The 18879-nt window shown below is 36.6% G+C and overlaps 1 protein-coding gene across 10 annotated transcripts in view; it reads left to right on the top strand.

Moving 5' to 3' along the window:
* The window catches only part of NARS2 (asparaginyl-tRNA synthetase 2, mitochondrial), a 136587-nt gene extending 118522 nt beyond the window's left edge, over nt 1-18065 (top strand). For 9 of the 10 annotated variants that reach the window (XM_006077399.3, XM_044943442.1, XM_044943443.1 and 6 more), the window contains 5 exons: nt 967-1033; nt 2472-2609; nt 11828-11925; nt 13914-13940; nt 17245-18065. In XM_006077399.3, the coding sequence (XP_006077461.1) occupies nt 967-1033; nt 2472-2609; nt 11828-11925; nt 13914-13940; nt 17245-17389 (475 nt within the window). In that variant the 3' untranslated portion in view covers nt 17390-18065. Of the gene's footprint in view, nt 1-966; nt 1034-2471; nt 2610-11827; nt 11926-13913; nt 13941-15501; nt 16913-17244 lie in introns of those variants that run through there. The other variant, XM_044943441.1, reaches the window with a different exon arrangement.
* Nucleotides 18066-18879: the final 814 nt, after the last annotated feature.

Consider the following 18879-nt stretch of genomic DNA (forward strand, 5'->3'; position numbering starts at 1 on the left):
TCCTGGCATTCTTCCCCTTATTCAATATGCTGTAGTCACATTGGCTTTTTTTTTTTGTTCCTTGAATAAGCCAAACTGTTCCTCACTGCAGGTTTTGTACTCACTGTTCCCTTTGCCTGGAATACTTTCCCTTAGATATTTATATGGTTTATTTCCTTACTTCATTCAGGATTCTGTTCAAATGTCACCAATTCAGCAAGGCCTTTCTTGACCATCTTATCTAAAATAGTACACCAAACACCCCCTTTTTACCTTGCTTTGTTTATCTTCATAGCACCAGTAGCTCCCTGGAATTATATTATTTTTGTTTATTATCTTTCTATACATACATACACACCCTCTTTTTGTCTTGCTTTGTTTATTTCATAGCACCAGTAGCTTCCTGACATTTTATTATTCTGGTTTATTTATCTTTCTAACACACACACACACACACACACACACACACTCTCTCCCTCTCTCTCTCTCTCTCTCCCCGCCCCCCCCCCCCCCCCATAAAGGCAGGGTCTTTGTATTTATTTACTGGATCTCCAGTGCCTGGAATGATGGCCTAGAACATGGTAAATGCTCAGTATATGTTGGGTGAATGAGTGATAGCTTTCAGGAGAGAGTTTTCCTCTTTCAGTCTCAGTATTTCACACCTTTTCAGGCATTAGCATAACATGCATTCAGAGAAAATCTTTACTTTCTTGAGTGACTAGCTTCTTCGTGTACACTACAAGTGTGATGATTGAGTGGCCATTTCTCTTCACACTGCTCAGACTCTGATAAGATTAAATCAGCCATAATTCCTGATTATCAATAATCATTTTTTATAATCATTCCTGGTAACCCAGCAATCATTTGATACTCATGTGTGATCTGAAAAAACAGTATGAAAATAAGCCTTTTACAGTTTTCAGATGCACTAATTAACAACAACCCATTGTATAGACCTTTTTCTGATTTTACCCTTTTTCTCTCCAGCATTTCTTACACTGAGGCAGTGGAGATCTTAAAGCAGGCATCCCAGAACTTCACCTTCACTCCAGAGGTAGGATATATATATATGAAAATTTCTTTCTCATATTTATCTGATTTCATTAAGAATCCTTTAAAATAACCTTATTTCTCTTATTAGCAATATGCAGTATTTCATTGGGTTTTTTTGATGTTTGCCCAACCTTGTTGACATATATAGACTGAAAAATTGTTTTGAAGTAGAATTATATCATTTGGATTAACAGTGACAAAAGGAGTTATAGAGAAGTTTCTCAAGTTTAAAGATGAAATTCCTTAGAAATATCGTAGAATATAGAATAGAATATCAGTGTAGCAATCAACTAGTTCAGTGTTTCTCAAAGTATTTTCTGAATGATGTTATCAGCTGACAGACAAAAGAGGTTATGTGATCAAATAAGTTTAGGCAACACATTAAACAGGTTTCTTTTTCCTTTGAACTTTATAGAGGCTTCTAATTTGTGACCCACTTTGAAGAACACTTGAGTTTTATGTTTTTGCTTTTTCCCAGAACTCCTTTGTTTTATTGGCAAGGATATCGGTCTGGAAAGACAGCATGATCTAGTGACCATGCACATAATATTAGAGGCAAGTCTCCTTATTTCTCTGCCAGTGCTTCTTTCCTGTAATTAAGATACTGCCAGACAAGGGGGACTAATAAGATAATGTTAAGAATATAATACCTTTGTCTTCAAACTACTGCTTATACCAGTTCTATTCCCAGTTAGATGTTCGATGTTAGGTTAGATTTTCTCTTAAGTTATGAGTGTCCTGTGCTTATTATATTTATAATCAATTGATTTCTTTGTATAATTTTTTAATTTAATATTTGTCTTCTACCCTAGAAGCTTCATGAAGTTAGGGGTTTTGTTTTCCTTACCACTATTTCCAGTACCTAGATGGTACTTGGGATTTAATAGGCACATTAGTGTTTGCTGAGTAAATAGATGAACAGTGTTATTAAATATTCATCAAAGAGCACCTGATATATTAGTTGACTCTTCTATTAAAAAAAAAAAAATTCACTGGGAGAAGCCAGCTAGCCAAAGATAGACTCAGTATTAGGAATATTATCTCTCATCATTTAATTTCCTGAGACTTAGGAACAGTAACTGTAGAAGCAGCTCTGGCCAATATTAATAAAAATTATGATTCTGAATCAGCTTTTCTGCACTGTGGAAAGCATACTGTGTCTTCCTATTTGTCTGCTAAATGCTGCTCCCTCAGATGGGGCACAGAAAAGCACAGTGTTTATCTACTAGTTCCAGCTTTCATCTTTCCAGGCTTTTGAATGTTCTGTTCACACATCTCTCTCTAGTTTCTCTATCTGTGTAACCTCAGCAGACGGTTCCACACATCCCTGATCCTCAGGGAAAAGAAGCCCTTGGCACTGATACAGGCTATTTTTAGGTCCCACATTGTATATTTCAGCTCTGTCTTCTCCTTTGGTAATTTCTTTTTTCTCATTACAGTGGGGTGCTGATCTACACACTGAACATGAAAAATACCTGGTGAAGCACTGTGGCGACATACCAGTCTTTGTCATTAATTATCCATTAGCACTCAAGCCGTTCTACATGAGGGATAATGAAGATGGCCCTCAACACACAGTAAGTAAACACGCTAAATAAATTGGGGTTAGTCATCTCAGAGTCTGAGGTTTTCCCCTTGATTTAATTTAATTTATCCTTTGGCGTATTTTCTTAAATTATATCATTCACTCTTTATCTCTCTTAAAATGATAACGTTCCTCACAGGCACCTCTAAAAATGTGTTTCCAAAGAAGATCCCAGTGTTCTGTAAGCACACTCCCTCATTTCTGTCATAGGGTGTCCTTCTCAGTTAAGCAGATGCAAATGTAGGTGCATTTTGTTTTGTATTTTTAAATTACTGAGAGCCCTAGAGCAGTGTATAGCAATATGCCCAGTCTCCTATCAAATTAAATACTGATTAGGAGACCACATGCGGTAGGGGGAGATGATGGTAGTGGCATTATCAGACAAAAGAAGAGCTGGCTTAGCGTAGCAGGCAGCTTAGAGTACTTTGACTATCAAGTAGAAGTGAGGGGAGGGCTGTGCAGGGGTTGAAGAGGGCTGGGCACCTTCTCCTCTTGGTTGGCCCTCTTCTGACTGGCTCTTTTCTCTGCCTATCTTGTCTCTGTCTGTCTGTCCCCTTTAGCTCTTCTTGTCCTCTGTTCTTTTTCCCTCAACTACAGTTGGCTTTTATATTTCTGGTATTTTCCTTTTTGTCTCTTCTCTCCTTCACAAAATTGGCAGTAACATAAAATAAGAATATTTTTTACTCTTTAAATATGTATTGAATAGTTATTTAATATCATTAATTATAAAAATCTATGAGACAAATATGTTTATCTCAGAAAAGGTCCCAAATGTAAACTATGCTGTCTTGTACTTTTCACTTGTTTTTAGATAAATACCAGTAGGAAAATGTAGATCAGGACCCCCTAATAAATAAAATTACCTCATCTTAGGTATACAAGGTTATCTGTTTGAAATGTCTTTCCTGTCTTCGCTCATATTACAGCATTCCTAAAACAGTAGGAGCCACCAGTTAGTATGAAGCAAATACTATCATGTCATCTCTTAAGTCATAAATCACAAAACAGCCTTGCCAAGAAACTCGTTGTTTTTCCAGTTTTACATATAGAAAAGTGGGTGCAAAAAGACCAATTGCATTTCTTAAGGCTCCATGAATAGAAAGTGATAGAGTTCTTATTCAAACCTGATTCCCTCTGGCTCTGAAGTCTGTGTTTTCCACTTTATTATACTACCTCAGAAGTCACAAATATAAAATTACACGTTAGCCACTGATTTTATACATCCCTACCTTTGACCAGCATTATCCAAATGCAGTAAGCAACATAGTTGATTTATGACACTTATTTTCCCTTCTCCCTACCAAGCCTCTGGTATAATCGGTTATGAGAAATGAATAGGCCCACAGGTTGGCAGCAGAAAAAGGGAGAGTGACTAGGGAGTGGATTATCCTGTTGCAGGTTGTCTGTTCGGTGTTGAGCTTACATCAAAAAACAGGAATATGTCTGTATCTCTCGCTTTTTTTTTTTATCACTCCACCCTATCCCACTTCCACCTCTATCCCCCAGCACACACACACACTGTATATTCCTCTCATAATTTCCCTCAGTAGAGCACTTTTCAGTCATTAAATTTTGCACTTAAAAATACTCTGCTTAAGGTTTTCCTGCTCTGTGACGACTTCCCTAGCTAACCCAGTCACCCTGAGCCTGCCTTTTCTGGATTTCTATGGCATTTAAAAGATCAGTAAAACTAATTAGTGGCATTATGTCTGTTTTTTGTAGTCTCTATATAAATTTTCCTTTCTCAAATTAAAGTCTTCTTCAGGAAGGTGACTATTTCATAACCACCATGGTATATACCACTCATTCCTCCACCCTCTAATGTGATTTATATTCAAACCACTATCATTCCCTCTAATTGTACCACTGAAACTCTGGGAGCAGTAATAATTGTCATGTTATTAAGCTCAACAGACTCTTTAAAAAGTCTTTTACTTTACCTCTCAGCATTATTCAACACTATTTAGGACTTTCTTCTTCTTAAAACTTCTTCCCCTTTGCTTCTGTGACAGCATTCTCCTAGTTTTCTCCCTTTCTTAGTGGATTATTCTTTCTCAGTCTCCTTTTCAGGTTCATCCTCTTCCACTAGATGCTGGAATTCCTCATGCCTCCATCCTTTTTTCCCCAGGTCTTTTCTCTCCCCAGATGATTATTTCATCTTTACCCACAACTCACTGTGTATTTTCACATGACTCAGAAATTCATGTCTTGAATCCAGGCTTCTCCTGTGAGCTCTGGACTTGTCTTACCACCATTTACACATGGTAAAACCATCTCAAACTTAACATACCCCAAACTGAACCTGTGATTTCACTTCTTCTCCCTTTCTCCCACAAAATTTGATTTTCTTTGAAACTTCAGGGTTCATCTAATTGTGCAAGCCAGAGTCCTGAGTCATCTTTGAAATGTTCTCCTCTCTCACTTCACATATTGAAACTGTTACTAAGTTCTGTCATTTCTATACTCCTAAATAAATCTCTAATCCATCTACTTCTCTTTATTTCCACTTTTATGTTTCTGGATTAACATCATCATATCTTGCCAGGACTACTTCAGTAGTCTTAACTACTGAAGTTAAGTAGTCTTAACTTCTAACCAGTCTTCTGCCTGCATCCGTTCTTTCCTCCTCTGAGTCCATTCTCCCCATTTCAGCTTGAACTTTTAGAAAATGTTAATCTGGTCACATTCTCTCTCTTCTAAAAACCGTTCAGTGGCCTCCCACTGCTCTTACACCAAAAGTCAAGATTCTTTATTTGGCCTACAAGCCTCAGGGTAGTCTGGCTGCTCCTATCTCATGTCTTCTGGTAGGTAGGCAGGATTTTCCCTCATCACAGGATCTTTGCACATAGTCTTCCCTAAATTAAGAACAACCTCCTTCACCTAAGTAATTTTGCTTATTCTTAGATCTCTTCTCAGTAATTGTTTCCACAGAGAAACCTTCCTTGATCCTCTCTTCTGAGTCAGAGATTCACTAAACGACAGTGTACCAGTTTTTTCAAACCTGGGGTTACTAACTTGATCCATCCTATTTCTTAACATGGTTGTATTGTTACATTTATTTGTATAACTGTTTATTTAGTGACACTTTTCTCTATGCCAAAGGACTTGAGGGCCTTCTTTTTTTTCACTTATGAGTGTGTCCTCTTGCCTAGCATAATGCCTGGGACATAGCAGGCACTGATATCTATTTGGTGATGGACTTCCCAGGTGGCTCAGTGGTAAAGAATCCACCTGCCAGTGCAAACAAGAGACACTGGTTTGATCCCTGGGTTGGGAAGATCCCCAGGAGTAGGAAATGGCAACCTGCTCCAGTATTCTTGCCTGGAAAATCCCATGGACAGAGGAGCCTGGCAGGCTACAGTCCATGGGGTCGCAAGGAGTTGGACAGGACTCAGCGCATGCATGCACACATGCGCATGCGCACACACACACACACACACACACACAAGTGGCTGGAAGATGGATGAATCGAACCCAGCACACACACACACACGCACACACACACAAGTGGTTGGAAGATGGATGAATCGAGCCCAGCACAGTCTGGGGCAAACAGTGAGTGAGTTGATTTGCTAAAGAGCAGCTTTTACTCTAAATTTTTTTTGAATGTTGGCTCCATGGAATAAGAATGTCCGGAGGCTTTAGAATCAGGCACCCTTGGGTTCAGGTCTCAGGTCTTTGTGTTATAAACTATGTGATCTTAGGTAAGCCATTTAATTTCTTTGAGTTTTATTTTTCCATTTATAAAAATTAGATGATAATATTTTCCAGAATTATGAGGATTGAATTAATTCATAATTAATAATATATGCAAAATGCATATAGCACAGTGTTTGGGATGGTAGGTAGTCAATAAGTGTGAAGTCCTCTTTCTTTCTAAATTTTGATGAAGTCTTTATTGTGTTAAAGCACAGTATTGTTAAAATGTGTGTATGTGGGGTGGGGGGGCGGGGCAGGGGGTTCCATTAAATGCCATTACATAAGATTCCTTGAAAGGCAATTCTCTCGTAGACTGCAGTCACAGTTACCTTTAGAAGTACCGGGGGGCCTTCATTATGACACTCTCTCTAATGTGATCTCACAGCCTGAAACCTGAAAGTATTATAATAAACATTCATGTACTTTTGTAATTTATGCAGTGCTATAGCTTCTCAGAGCTAATTATTAAAATATAACTTACTTAATCTACTTATATATACAACATTGATTTATTAACAACCTAGATTTCTTTTCAGCTCACGTAAACAAAGTGTCTGCTTCCATCCCTATTTTATTTTTTTCAATGGTGAGTGAACAAGCTTTGGGTCAACTAACTGAATTCTGTGTTTCTTTTAGTAGGGATGCAGTAACAGATAATGAGCAGGGTTGCAAGAGCTTCTGCAAAGGGTGCAATGCAATCTAAAAATATTGAAACAAGTGTGTCTCACAGTTGCCTTCTCTGGGAAGTCAAGAGAGGGGGGTAGGAAAATGTTTAACCTATGCTTATAACATTTGTCCAGAGGTAATGCATAGTAATACAGTATATTTTTACAGTTATAGTTTCTTTTTCTTTCTTTCTTCCCCTCACCCTCTCCAAAAAATAATAATTTTAATAGTGGTATGCCCAATTGTTATAGTGAAAAGTACACTGGACTAAGAAGTTACTAGTGCTTTGTTTGAAAGCCAGCTGTCTTACTAGTTATTTGTCTGGACTAGTTATTTGTATGGCCTTAGGCGTGTCTTTCCATTCTCTGAGCCTGAGCTTCTCCCGCCATAAAAATTAGAGAATTGTACTGGATGACCTACAGTGTACTAACCAGCTCTAAAATTTTCTGATTTCAGATAGCCTAAGTTTTTGCTCATTTGAACATATAAGAATAACTTATAAATGACCAAACATATTTGATCATTTGAAAGGGACAGATTGTGGGTCTAAATGAAATGAATCTAAGCAAACATGCAAAATATCACATACCGTGAATTTGAGTCCTAAGCAATTCCTCCAAAGGCTGGTGGCAAATATTCAGCTAGGGTATTGGTTTCACAGAAAATAATGTCCATTCATTCCTTTCAGCCATGTGTGATTAGGACAAATGACTGCCCAGAAGTCCCTGATAAGATGCCAGGATCACCCAGTAGTATTCTAATTTTAAAAATTGTATCAGTGTTACTTAGTAAATCATAAAATTTTAAACATTGGATATGTACACTCAATAGACTACATATTGTGAAGTCAACTTGGAAGGAAGAATACTCAACCAAGGGGTGGTGGTGGTAGTTCATTCGCTAAGTGGTTTGTGACTCTTGGCGACTCCATGGACTGCCTGACACCAGACTTCCCTATCCTTCTCTATCTCCTTGAGTTTGCTCAAACTCATGTCCATTGAGTCAGTGATGCCATCCAACCATCTCATCCTCTGTCATCCCCCTCTCCTCCTGCTCCCAATCTTTCCCAGCATCAGGGTCTTTTCCAGTGAGTCAGCTCTTCACATCAGGTGGCCAAAGTATTGGAGCTTCATCATCAGTCCTTCTAGTGAATATCCAGGATTGATTTTCTTTAGGATTGACTGGTTTGATCTCCTTGCTGTCCAAGGGACTCTCAAGAGTCTTCTCCAGTACCACAATTCGAAAGCATCAGTTCTTTGGCACTTACCCTTCTTTATGATCCATCTCTCACATTTGACATGACTACTAGAAAAATCATAACTTTGACTATACGGACCTTTGTTGGCAAAGTGATGTCTCTGTATCTAGATTTGTCATAGCTTTCCTTCCAAGGAGGGCTCCCCTGGTAGCTCAGCTGGTAAAGAATCCTCCTGCAATGCAGGAGACCCTGGTTGATTCCTGGGTCAGGAAGGTCCCCTGGAGAAGGGAATGGCTACCCACTCCAGTATTCTGGCCTGGAGAATTCCATGGACTGTATAGTCCATGGGGTCTCAAGGAGCAAGTATCTTTTAATTGCATGGCTACAATTGCCATATGCAATGATTTTGGAGTACAAGAAAATAAAGTTTGTCACTGTTTCCATTGTTTCCCCATCTGTTTGCCATGAAGTGATGGGACTGGATGCCATGATCTTAGTTTTTTTTGAATGTTGAGTTTTAAGCCAGGTTTTTCACTCTCCTCTTTTGCCTTCATCAAGAGGTGCTTTAGTTCCTCTTCACTTTCTGCCATTAGAGTGGTATCATCTGCATATCTGAGTTTGTTGATATTTCTCCCAGCAGTCTTGATTTCAGCTTGTGATTCATCCAGCCTGGCATTTTGCATGATGTACTCTGCTTAAAAGTTAAATACACATGGTGACAGTATATAGCCTTGACATATTCCTTTCTCAATTTGAAACCAGTCCATTGTTCCGTGTCTGGTTCTAACTGCTGCTTCTTGGCCTGCATATAGGTTTCTCAGGAGGCAGGTAAGGTGGTCTGGTGTTCCCATCTCTTAAAGAATTTTCCACAGTTTTTTGTGATCCACACAGTCAAAGGCTTTAGCATAGTCAACGAAGCAGAAGTAGATGTTTTTCTGAAATTCTCTTGCTTTTTCTAAATCTAGCTTGTACATCTGCAAGTTATCAGTTCGTGTCCGATTGAAGCCTGCTGCTGCTAAGTCGCTTCAGTCGTGTCCGACTCTGTGCGACCCCATAGATAGCAGCCCACCAGGCTCCCCCGTCCCTGGGATTCTCCAGGCAAGAACTCTGGAGTGGGTTGCCATTTCCTTCTCCAATGCATGAAAGTGAAAAATGAAAGTGAAGTCACTCAGTTGTGTCCGACTCCTAGCGACCCCATGGACTACAGCCTACCAGGCTCCTCCATCCATGGGATTTTCCAGGCAAGAGTACTGGAGTGGGGTGCCATTGCCTTCTCCAGATTGAAGCCTGGCTTGAAGGATTTTGAGCATGTGAATGAGCTCAATTGTATGCAATTGTTTGAACATTCTTTGGGATTGGAATGAAAACTGACCTTTTCCAGTCCTGTGGCCATTGATAAATTTTCCAAATTTGCTGGCATATTGAGTGTAGCACTTTAAGAGCATTATCTTTTAGGACTTAAATACCAAGGATATCTAATGAATTTCCCTTGCTGGGGCTTGTGAATCAAACTACATCAAAATAACTTGAGCCTCAAATCCAGCAATAGTGATGAAGGGAATTTCCAGTTTTGCCCATACCTGGGGAATTTATGTCAAAGTAAAAAGTGCATTTTAGCACATCCAAAATTCTCCCAGACTAGCCATTTTACTATCCAAAGGGGATTTTCATTCCTTGCTACCTGCAGCCCATCTGCATCTTCGCACTGTCACTTCTGGAAGGCTTTCTTTTCCAGCTGCACCTCAGTGTTTTTAGGGGCCAGATACTGTCTGAGTCAGCAGTTAGAGCCAAGCTCGTAGAGGCTTAAACCACAAATACATTTCCTATGGTTTGTAGAACAGTCTTCTTCCTTTAATACTAGTACATGATAATGTAAAATGTAGTCAACCAGCAGTTGTAGTGTGAAAAAGACCTGTTTGTACACTTACTCCTCACCAGCTTATTGAGTAGCAGGAGACTGTAAAATTAGAAACCATTAGTATATTTCTGTCCCGTCTCAATTTAATTTGGCTGAGGGATGAAAATCACATCTCATATTTTCTCTTTAATGATATTAATGAGGATTATATAGCATTTGGCACACATTCTTAAATTATTACAGTCTTTATTAAACTAGTTATTTATAAAGTATACCTCAGTCAAAAATTCTGAAATCAAAACAGCGGAATGGCTTAATATTAAAGTAAGGCAAATTTAAGAAAAGAGTTTATAATATAATGTACATTTAAAGATTAGATTTTTATGTATTATTAAATGTGTTCTATGGATTCCTAATTTTTATTTGTAAATTAAATCTTTCTGAGTTTTGTGCATTCTTATTACTGGCCTTACAAATGTCTACCTGGCACCTCTTTGTCCTCCCCGCCCCAACTTGCAAAAAAGAATTGCCAAGTCACAAAATAATATAGATAGCAAATAAACGTTCTCAAAAATGTAAATATTACTAGTAAGTGAAGAAATACAAGTTAAAACATCAAGCCACCATTTTACCCTATTATAATTTTTTTGTTGTTCTATTACAACAGTATAACACCTTTCTTGTAGAAAATAAGAAAATAGGAATAAAAGAAAAGAAATCATAGCAACACAGTTTACACCTCATTATGTATTATAGATGTCAGTCTTTTTTCTTCCATGTCTAAAATTTATCTGATGGTCTTCTCTTGATGTACACTTGAATTTTTTGTTATTATAAGCAATACTGTAGTAAATATTCTGTGTGTTGAATTTTTTTTCCTTTTTTGCATCTCTGATTATTTTGTTAGAACTATTTCCTAGAACTCCTATTGCTGAGTCAAAGCAAATTGCACTTTTAAAGCTTTTGATTATCTTTTGCCCAATTGCTGACCAGAAAGGTTGTATCAGAGGTATGAGAGTATTAGTTTATGCATTCTCTAATCCATATTTGTTTATATTGTTTATCTGCACCATTTTGATAATACCAAAGTGGTATCTCTCTGTTTTAATTTGATTAACAATCAGAGTATATTTTGCATGTACTAACATACTTCAAATTAAAGAAAAACATCATTGCCACATTGTTTATGAAAGACACACACACACACTGAATATTCAACAGAAAGCTGTTAAATAAACTCTGATACTTCTAAACAGTAAACTGTGCAGCTATTAAAACATTAAGTATGTGAAGTATTTTTACTAACAGGAAAAATATTTATTGTATTTTGTTGGCTAAGATAATGAGAATGGTAAATTTTATATGTAATTTGATCTCTGTTATACTCTTTAAGCATACAAGGAAAAAACCTGAAAGAAAATACGCTAACATATAATTGCCTCTGCATGATGATAGGTGTTTTAAAATATTTTTATAATTATTAATACTTTCCACATTTTTTATGACTAACATTTGTACCACATTTGTGCAGAAAACATATTTTTTTAAGTATACCACATAAATGGTGCCAGAGGGGGAACTGTCCACCTGCATTTTATATTCTAAACATAATTAAACATTTAGTATTAAAACAGGGGACATGAACAGCTAACATAAATAAGATTCTGTTTAACTGTAAGCAGTTAAACAGCCAGTCATCAAAATGTTGTATGTTCCACTTGCTTCAGAAGCTGACATTGTTGGGATGGTCTGAAAATAGAATGGTGTTCGTGAGTTTTTTCCTTTTCAGGTTGCTGCTGTTGATCTTCTGGTTCCTGGAGTTGGAGAACTGTTTGGAGGAAGCCTCAGAGAGGAACGGTACCATTTCTTAGAACAGCGATTGGCCAGGTACTGATCAGAACTAGAAAAAATGAAACTTAAAAAATGGGAATGGGGCACTCAGAGGCAGTAATGGCAGACTAATAGAGTAGTACGTAGGTCTTAGTACCTGACAGATCTGAATCTCAGATTCTGTGTGAACTGAAGCAAGTTGTTACTTAACCTCTCTGAGCTTCTTTTTCTGAAAGCCTAGAGCTGTTACATGACACAAAGATTTTTTTTTTTTGCCTACTATTTGTATATCTCTCTCCCTATAGAAATAGCTTTTTTAAGTTAGTGATAGAAAAAGGAAAGACAACTAAAGCCCCTTAAAGTTTGTTCTTCCCTTTTCTCTGTGTTTTGGGGGAAAAGGAATTGTTGGGTTTTTGTGTGTGTGTGATTTTAAACTAAATCGTGAAGACAGGCTCTGAACCAGGGAAAGGATAAAGATGGAGGAAGAAAGAAACTAAAATTATCTGCTAAGGTAGCATTTAGAATAAGCAGTTTTCCCTTCCTCAGGTTTTCTACTATGTAAGTATCTTGATTTAAGTATTTGAATAACTTTTACTTACTGTTTGAGACCTGGGAAATGTATCCATAAACACACAGAAAATGTTTTGGAGATGAGAAGTAGGGGAATCATGTTTCTAATTGAACTACCACTCCTGTATATGCATGGTCTGCCAAAAAACCACAATGACTTCCTAAACTAACCAAGGTTATAAACCTCTGTTTTCCATGGTTTTCACTTTTACTGTGCCAGACTTTTGGGGAAAAAAAGACTTTCCCATGTTGAAGGCATAATCTTTCTCTCCAGATAATGCTAGGTTTCATAGTAATCTGGAAAAGTCTTGATTGTTTGACGTGTTTCTTAAATTAGCCATTTGTAAGGCCTTCTCTTCCTAATGGAGAAGTGCTTAAAAAGTTGTTGCTTTTCCAAGATCCCAACTTATAAATCTGTGGAGTAATTTGGTTTTGTAATCCCAGTCATCCGAACTGCTCTGTTTGGGTTAGCATCCAGAAGAAAGGGAATAAATATGTTCTGGGAGGACTCTTTTTATCAGCTAGACTACTAACTCCTTAGTATTTTATATAGTGTTAGGAAGTTCTGGGAAAATTGTGGAATTGAAGTGACAGTAAAACTCCTTAGATGGAAAGAATTTGAAGATTCTCTGGGTTTTTTTTTTTTAAAGCACAATAAAAATCGCACATGGCAAGAAATCTCATCTGTTGAAAGATTAATTGGTCTGTTTTCTGTACTTGCTTCCTTCCTTCAGGAAACCTTTCCTCATAACATTAAATGTTTACCTAATATCTGATAATATCCAAATTTATCTTTCCTAATTAAGTGGATATATGTGTTTCCCTGTCGCCGGGATCTGTCTTTGACTTCTATTCGTGTTTTTCATATTTTTGCATATTTGAATTTTTCATAATCCTGATCACTTTGAGATACACCATGGTCCCAAATACTTTTAAGGACTGAAATTAATTTTAATGAGTACTAAGAACTTTAAGTTTTATTAACATTTCTCAAATTGGCAAAAAAACAATTTGCAACCATATTATGAAGTAGCCTCAGAATCTGTATTATTATTTTACTATTATGGAAAGAAAATTGTGTCTGTACATCCCTTTCTGGGTGTGCCTTTAGACAACCTTACGAAGTAGTAATAGTGGTTTTCTTATATCACAGGACAATAAGTTTATCTCAGATGAACCCCCTCTCTTGAGCTCTGGACCTTGCTTTCTTTCCATAGCATTTGTTATTTGATAATATTGGACTTCTTAATATTCTTAATATTGGTTTTCTTAATATTGGTTTTCTTACCTTTCTTACCACCTAATAAAGGTGCAGGTCCTCAACTGTATTATATATTATTATTTAAGAGCACAAGTTTGGGGATTTACTTCTTTATAAAGAGCACTTTGCACATAACCCAAAATAAATGTCTGGTGGTTAGTATATTGATCTTATTGTCATTCTCTGAAAGAATTTTCTTATTTTCATTTTACAGATTAGGACTGACAGAAGCCTACCAATGGTAAGAATATGACCCCTGATGACTCTTGTTCTGGCTCTGGGTCTGAATGTTACATAGTTTTCACTTATATTTCCAGGGTGCTGTAGAAGAGGGTTAAAACAATGAACAGGTCCTGAGATTAGTTATTCCCTTTGAATCTTTGAAAAGTAGTAATAATAATGTCTGCCATTTGTTTATTACCAATTGTGTGCCAGATAACAATGTTAAAATTTTGATGGATATTGTTTTGTGTAATCATCACAATACCCCCTGAGTTAGGTGCCATTCTTACTCCCTTTTTATTATCCATCCAGGCCTGGGACCTGGAGATGTTAACTGTCTTAATCAAGAGCACACAGAAGCATAGAACTGGGACTTGATTCTTAACCATTATGCTTCATTTTCTCTATGTGTGAAATTAGGGGCTTGAGCTAAGTGATCCCTGGGGTCTCCACCAACTGTAGAAATCTAAGCTGCTTAGGGAAGATCATCTTTCTGCATTCCTAAGTTGTTCTGGTGTTCCTTCTGCAGATCCCTTCTTCAAGTACTTTTCATTATATACAACTTATTTATTTATTTATTCATATTTCTGTAATAAGACTCTTTCAGGATCTTGTATAATAGTATCAACCATATTATTAACTCTTCTGCTGTCCTCAGCAGAGGGAAAGATCAAATTACACACTTGCCTTTTGGTAATGGAACTAGATTTCAGAGATGCAAAAAGCCTGAAATTGGGTTCAAGTAATGGCCCTGGATTGCTTTATTTATCAGTAATGAACTTTGGCATATTTAATCTTTCTGAGCCTTGGTTTTCTTGGTTATAAAATGGAATGCTAATATCTACTTCATAGGATTTTTGTGAGGATGAAATGAAGCAATATAAGTTAAGTATCTACACAGAGTAGAAGTTTAGTTTAATTTCTTTCCGCCTTTCCTCCTTTAGTGCTGAGTTTTGCTCTTAGGTTGATGAACCTGATTGTCACACTTACGCGTTTTACTTCAATTTATTTTCTGTCTATAAGATGTTATTCATAGTATATAAAAACTAGATATATATATATATATATATATATATATATATATATATATATAACTAGATATATCTTAATCATTGGTTTAGACTTGTTCTGGTCTTTATTAATCATTTCAATACTACTCTTTTCCCAACTAAAGTTTTCAAATTCTTAACATCTCCAAATGTAAGTATTTATTATTTTAAGAGACAACAGGCCCAAATGAGGTCACTTGTGCTAAGCTCACATCCCCAAACTGAGACTTAATACCTGATTTAATTATAACTTCAACGTCTCCCAGAAGTGGAATCTTGAACCAGAGAGTCTAGAATTACCTGGTCAACACTAGTGAGGTTGTCTGCCTGATGGACACCTGTCATCTCCTAAAGGAAGATGACCTTGCCTAAAACCACTCACTCTTTGCTACTAACTTCCTTATCCTGCCCCCTTCTGCCTAAAATCATTTTGTAGAGCTCTTTTCTGTTGCTAGGTGGGTCCTGCCTGATTGATGAATCATAGAATAAAGATTTTTTTAATTTTACTCATTGAATTTTATTTTTTAACAGTTGGAATCTGCTTCCTTTTATATGGTAATCATGGTATCTTAAACGTAAAAATGACCTTAAAAATCTTCAAGTCTGTGATCTCTGCTAGTGTTCTACCACACTGAATGTGTAGCTACTCCAGGTGTCTAAGAATTTTTTCACTTCTCGTTTCTACATGCCCCATGCAAATGAAGTCTGTAACTAGTTCCACAATTTTTACCATCTCTTCTATAGAACCAATATAGCAACAATCAAACAAATACAGGTTCTTTTGAAAACTTATTTTTAGAAGTAAATCTTTCCATCTATCAAAGCAAAGGTAAGAAAAATACTACAGGCAGAATGCTTCTTCTGAATTCAGTTTCCAGATATTTATGCCAGTGTTCTGACATCTGTGTATGAGAAATTTAAAGCCAGCTAAAGCTGGGTACTGGACTTTTAGCAGCCAGCTCAAATCCTGCAGGTGTTTGTGGCAGGTGGTATGATATGCCTTTCATCTCATTTTCTCACTAAATCAAAGTATGTTCTGCCTCCATGCCTTATAAAGTTAATTCAGCTATCAAACATTTCAGTTACTCAAGACTGAGTTCCTTCCATTATTCCTGATCATGCTTACTAATCTCAGGTTTTATCCTAGATAACGTCTTTCTTATTGATGTCTCACTTGGTTGTAACTCACCTAGTTGTAGTTTGTCTTTTATTTTAGAAAGAGAAGTACTTAATTAGCTAAAATACCAATACATGTAGTCATTAATAGTGGGGGAATAGGTTATAGTCTTTATTCTTAAAGAGCCAAATGACTACCAGCTGTGGTGTTTAAGTTTTATGCTGTATGTTTGTATATTTTACAAATCATTCAAGAAACTATAAATTTATTTTAATCTGTATTATATAATTCAGGAATTCCCACCATCAAGTGACATAATAAAAAGAGTTATAGAGTCTTCTTCTTTCTCTTCCTTTCATAAAATAACTGTATCCTGGACTGGTATATTGGAATCTGAGTTTGAATCCTGAGTGTACCGTTTTCTAGCATGTAGTCTTAATGTGGGAGTAGAACACACATGGATGGACTTCACAGGCTGTGTAGCCTTTCAGAAAAATGACTGTGGACATTTTCCACCAGGCTTAATGCAGAGGAGTTGAAGTTTTTCCTCACTGCAGCCCTCAAGAGTATATTATTATACCTTCAAACAATAACTCTCCATGTAGTAAGCATCTGTTTCTGGGTAGTCACTGGAGATAAAGGTTGAATAAGATGCAGTTCCTGCCCTTGATGTAGCTTACAGACTAGTAGGAAGGGAATCTCTTTTTGTAATACATCAGGCAAACTGTTTCACCTTCCTCTATATATTGAACAGTATGGTTTTGATAAGGAAAAAAAGAACATTATCATTGATATACTAGGAAGCAGAAGAGAAGTGTATTTAAAGAAAAATAATACAGTTCTTAGGAATTTTTCTGTAGCCTAATGAGACAAGTTTTCTGTATATAAGTATCCAATAAACAAAAACTTAGGATCATGTGACCAAAGCCCATGAATGCATGGCAGGATTTGCTGCTGTTTCATCTCCATAATCTTGGACAGATCACTCTAACTCCTCTGTGTCCTTCATCTGTCTGTAAGGTGGAAAGACTGGTGTGCCACAGTGATGTGACGAGCACAAATGACTGCAAGATACTTTTGAAACATAAAATTCTATCATAACGTCTGATCTTAAATGAAGCATTTATAGGTAATGATACTCTGTTTTTCAAAATCAGGTACCTGGACCTCCGTCGATTTGGATCTGTGCCACATGGAGGTTTTGGGATGGGATTTGAACGCTATTTGCAGTGCATCTTAGGAATTGACAATATCAAGGATGTTATCCCTTTTCCAAGATTTACTCATTCGTGTCTTTTGTAGCTGGAAGACTGACTAAGGAAAACCACCCTGTGCCAGAGGTATTGAACATAAATATGCATATAGAAAAACAAAATTGCAAACGTTTAGGTATGTAATTGTCATGCCAGAAGATGCCTGAAAAATACATGTGATCATGGTTTTCTTAGAAAGTTGAAGGCATTTCTTGGAAACATGAACTCTCAATAGGTATGTATAGCAAATAAAATCTCAAAGCTATTGTGTCAAATAAGAAAAAAGAGAAGAAATTGAACTAGATGGTCTCAAAGGTCCCTTCAAACTCTAGGATGGGATGACGTGTATTTTCCTTTGTATTAATCGTAGACCACTGCTCTCTATGACCTTTGACAAGAAACTACTGGCTGAAAATAAAATGCTGCTGGACCTTTTCTCCCTTGCCATTTAACCTGTGATAAATTCCCATCTTATTCTCAGTGCTTTACTAAAGAAGAAAATATTCCTTTTTTGAATCTTGAGTTAAGAAAGTTGCTATTGTGAATTGAAATATTTTTCATCAGACTGTGTGAAAAAAAATCACATTTAGTAACTGTTGATCCTTAAGTATAAAAGCTAATGAGATGTATTAATTGTTCAAACTAATCACTGTCATGTTACAGTTTGTTCATATTAGATGTTTGTAATGTTTCTGATAATCAATAAAAGATATTCTTGATACCTATGAAAGGAAAAAAACAGGTTTTTAAATTCTATTTGGCCTTTTCCCATTGAATTCAGAAGAAAGGTATTTTTCATCCAAGAGGAGGATATATAGCTAAACCTAAAGGGTGGATAGTTTGGAGTCAGAAAGATCACTGACTTTGGGAGTTTGCATCCTGACGGTTCTAGCAGGTACATTTATCAGTTTGGATCAGCCATTTACCCTGTACAAGCTCAGGTATAATTTTCCTCACAGACTTGATATGGTAATTATATAAAAGTGTGTGTGTGTTTAAAACCATAAAATGCTACCCAGATTTTTTTTTTTTAATTTTATTTTATTTTTAAACTTTACATAGCTACCCAGATTTTTTTAACTCTGTTTTTAGTCTTCATTGACATACAGGTACATGGACTTATGGCAGATTGTAAACTCAGAATTCATATGCAGCAAATAATTGTAAAAAGGCATGCATATGTGAATATTCTATTTTCCAAGTCTCATTAGATAACTTCTCTTAGGTTATTTCCTAATGAATTTCTGTATGCACTGTATGCACCTAACTCAAAATCAAACATTTGGAAAGAACTGCAGAGCCTAGAGTTGGAAGTCATAGGAGACACTAAGATGTCAGGGTCAAACTTCTGCCTAAAGCAGTGGGATCTGTGTACCTTGGCAGCCTCTTGGCAAAGAGCTCAGTACCCCACAAAATAGCTCATTCCATTTCTGAATTGAATTGGTTGCTTTTGCTGAGCTAAAATCTGCTTCCCTGGAACTTTAATCCTTGGGTTTAGATACTAAGTTTGGGTTGTTGTTGTCCAGTCGATAAGTTGTA

This window comes from Bubalus bubalis, chromosome 5 (genome assembly GCF_019923935.1).
Source record: "Bubalus bubalis isolate 160015118507 breed Murrah chromosome 5, NDDB_SH_1, whole genome shotgun sequence".
Taxonomy (NCBI): Eukaryota; Metazoa; Chordata; class Mammalia; order Artiodactyla; family Bovidae; genus Bubalus; species Bubalus bubalis.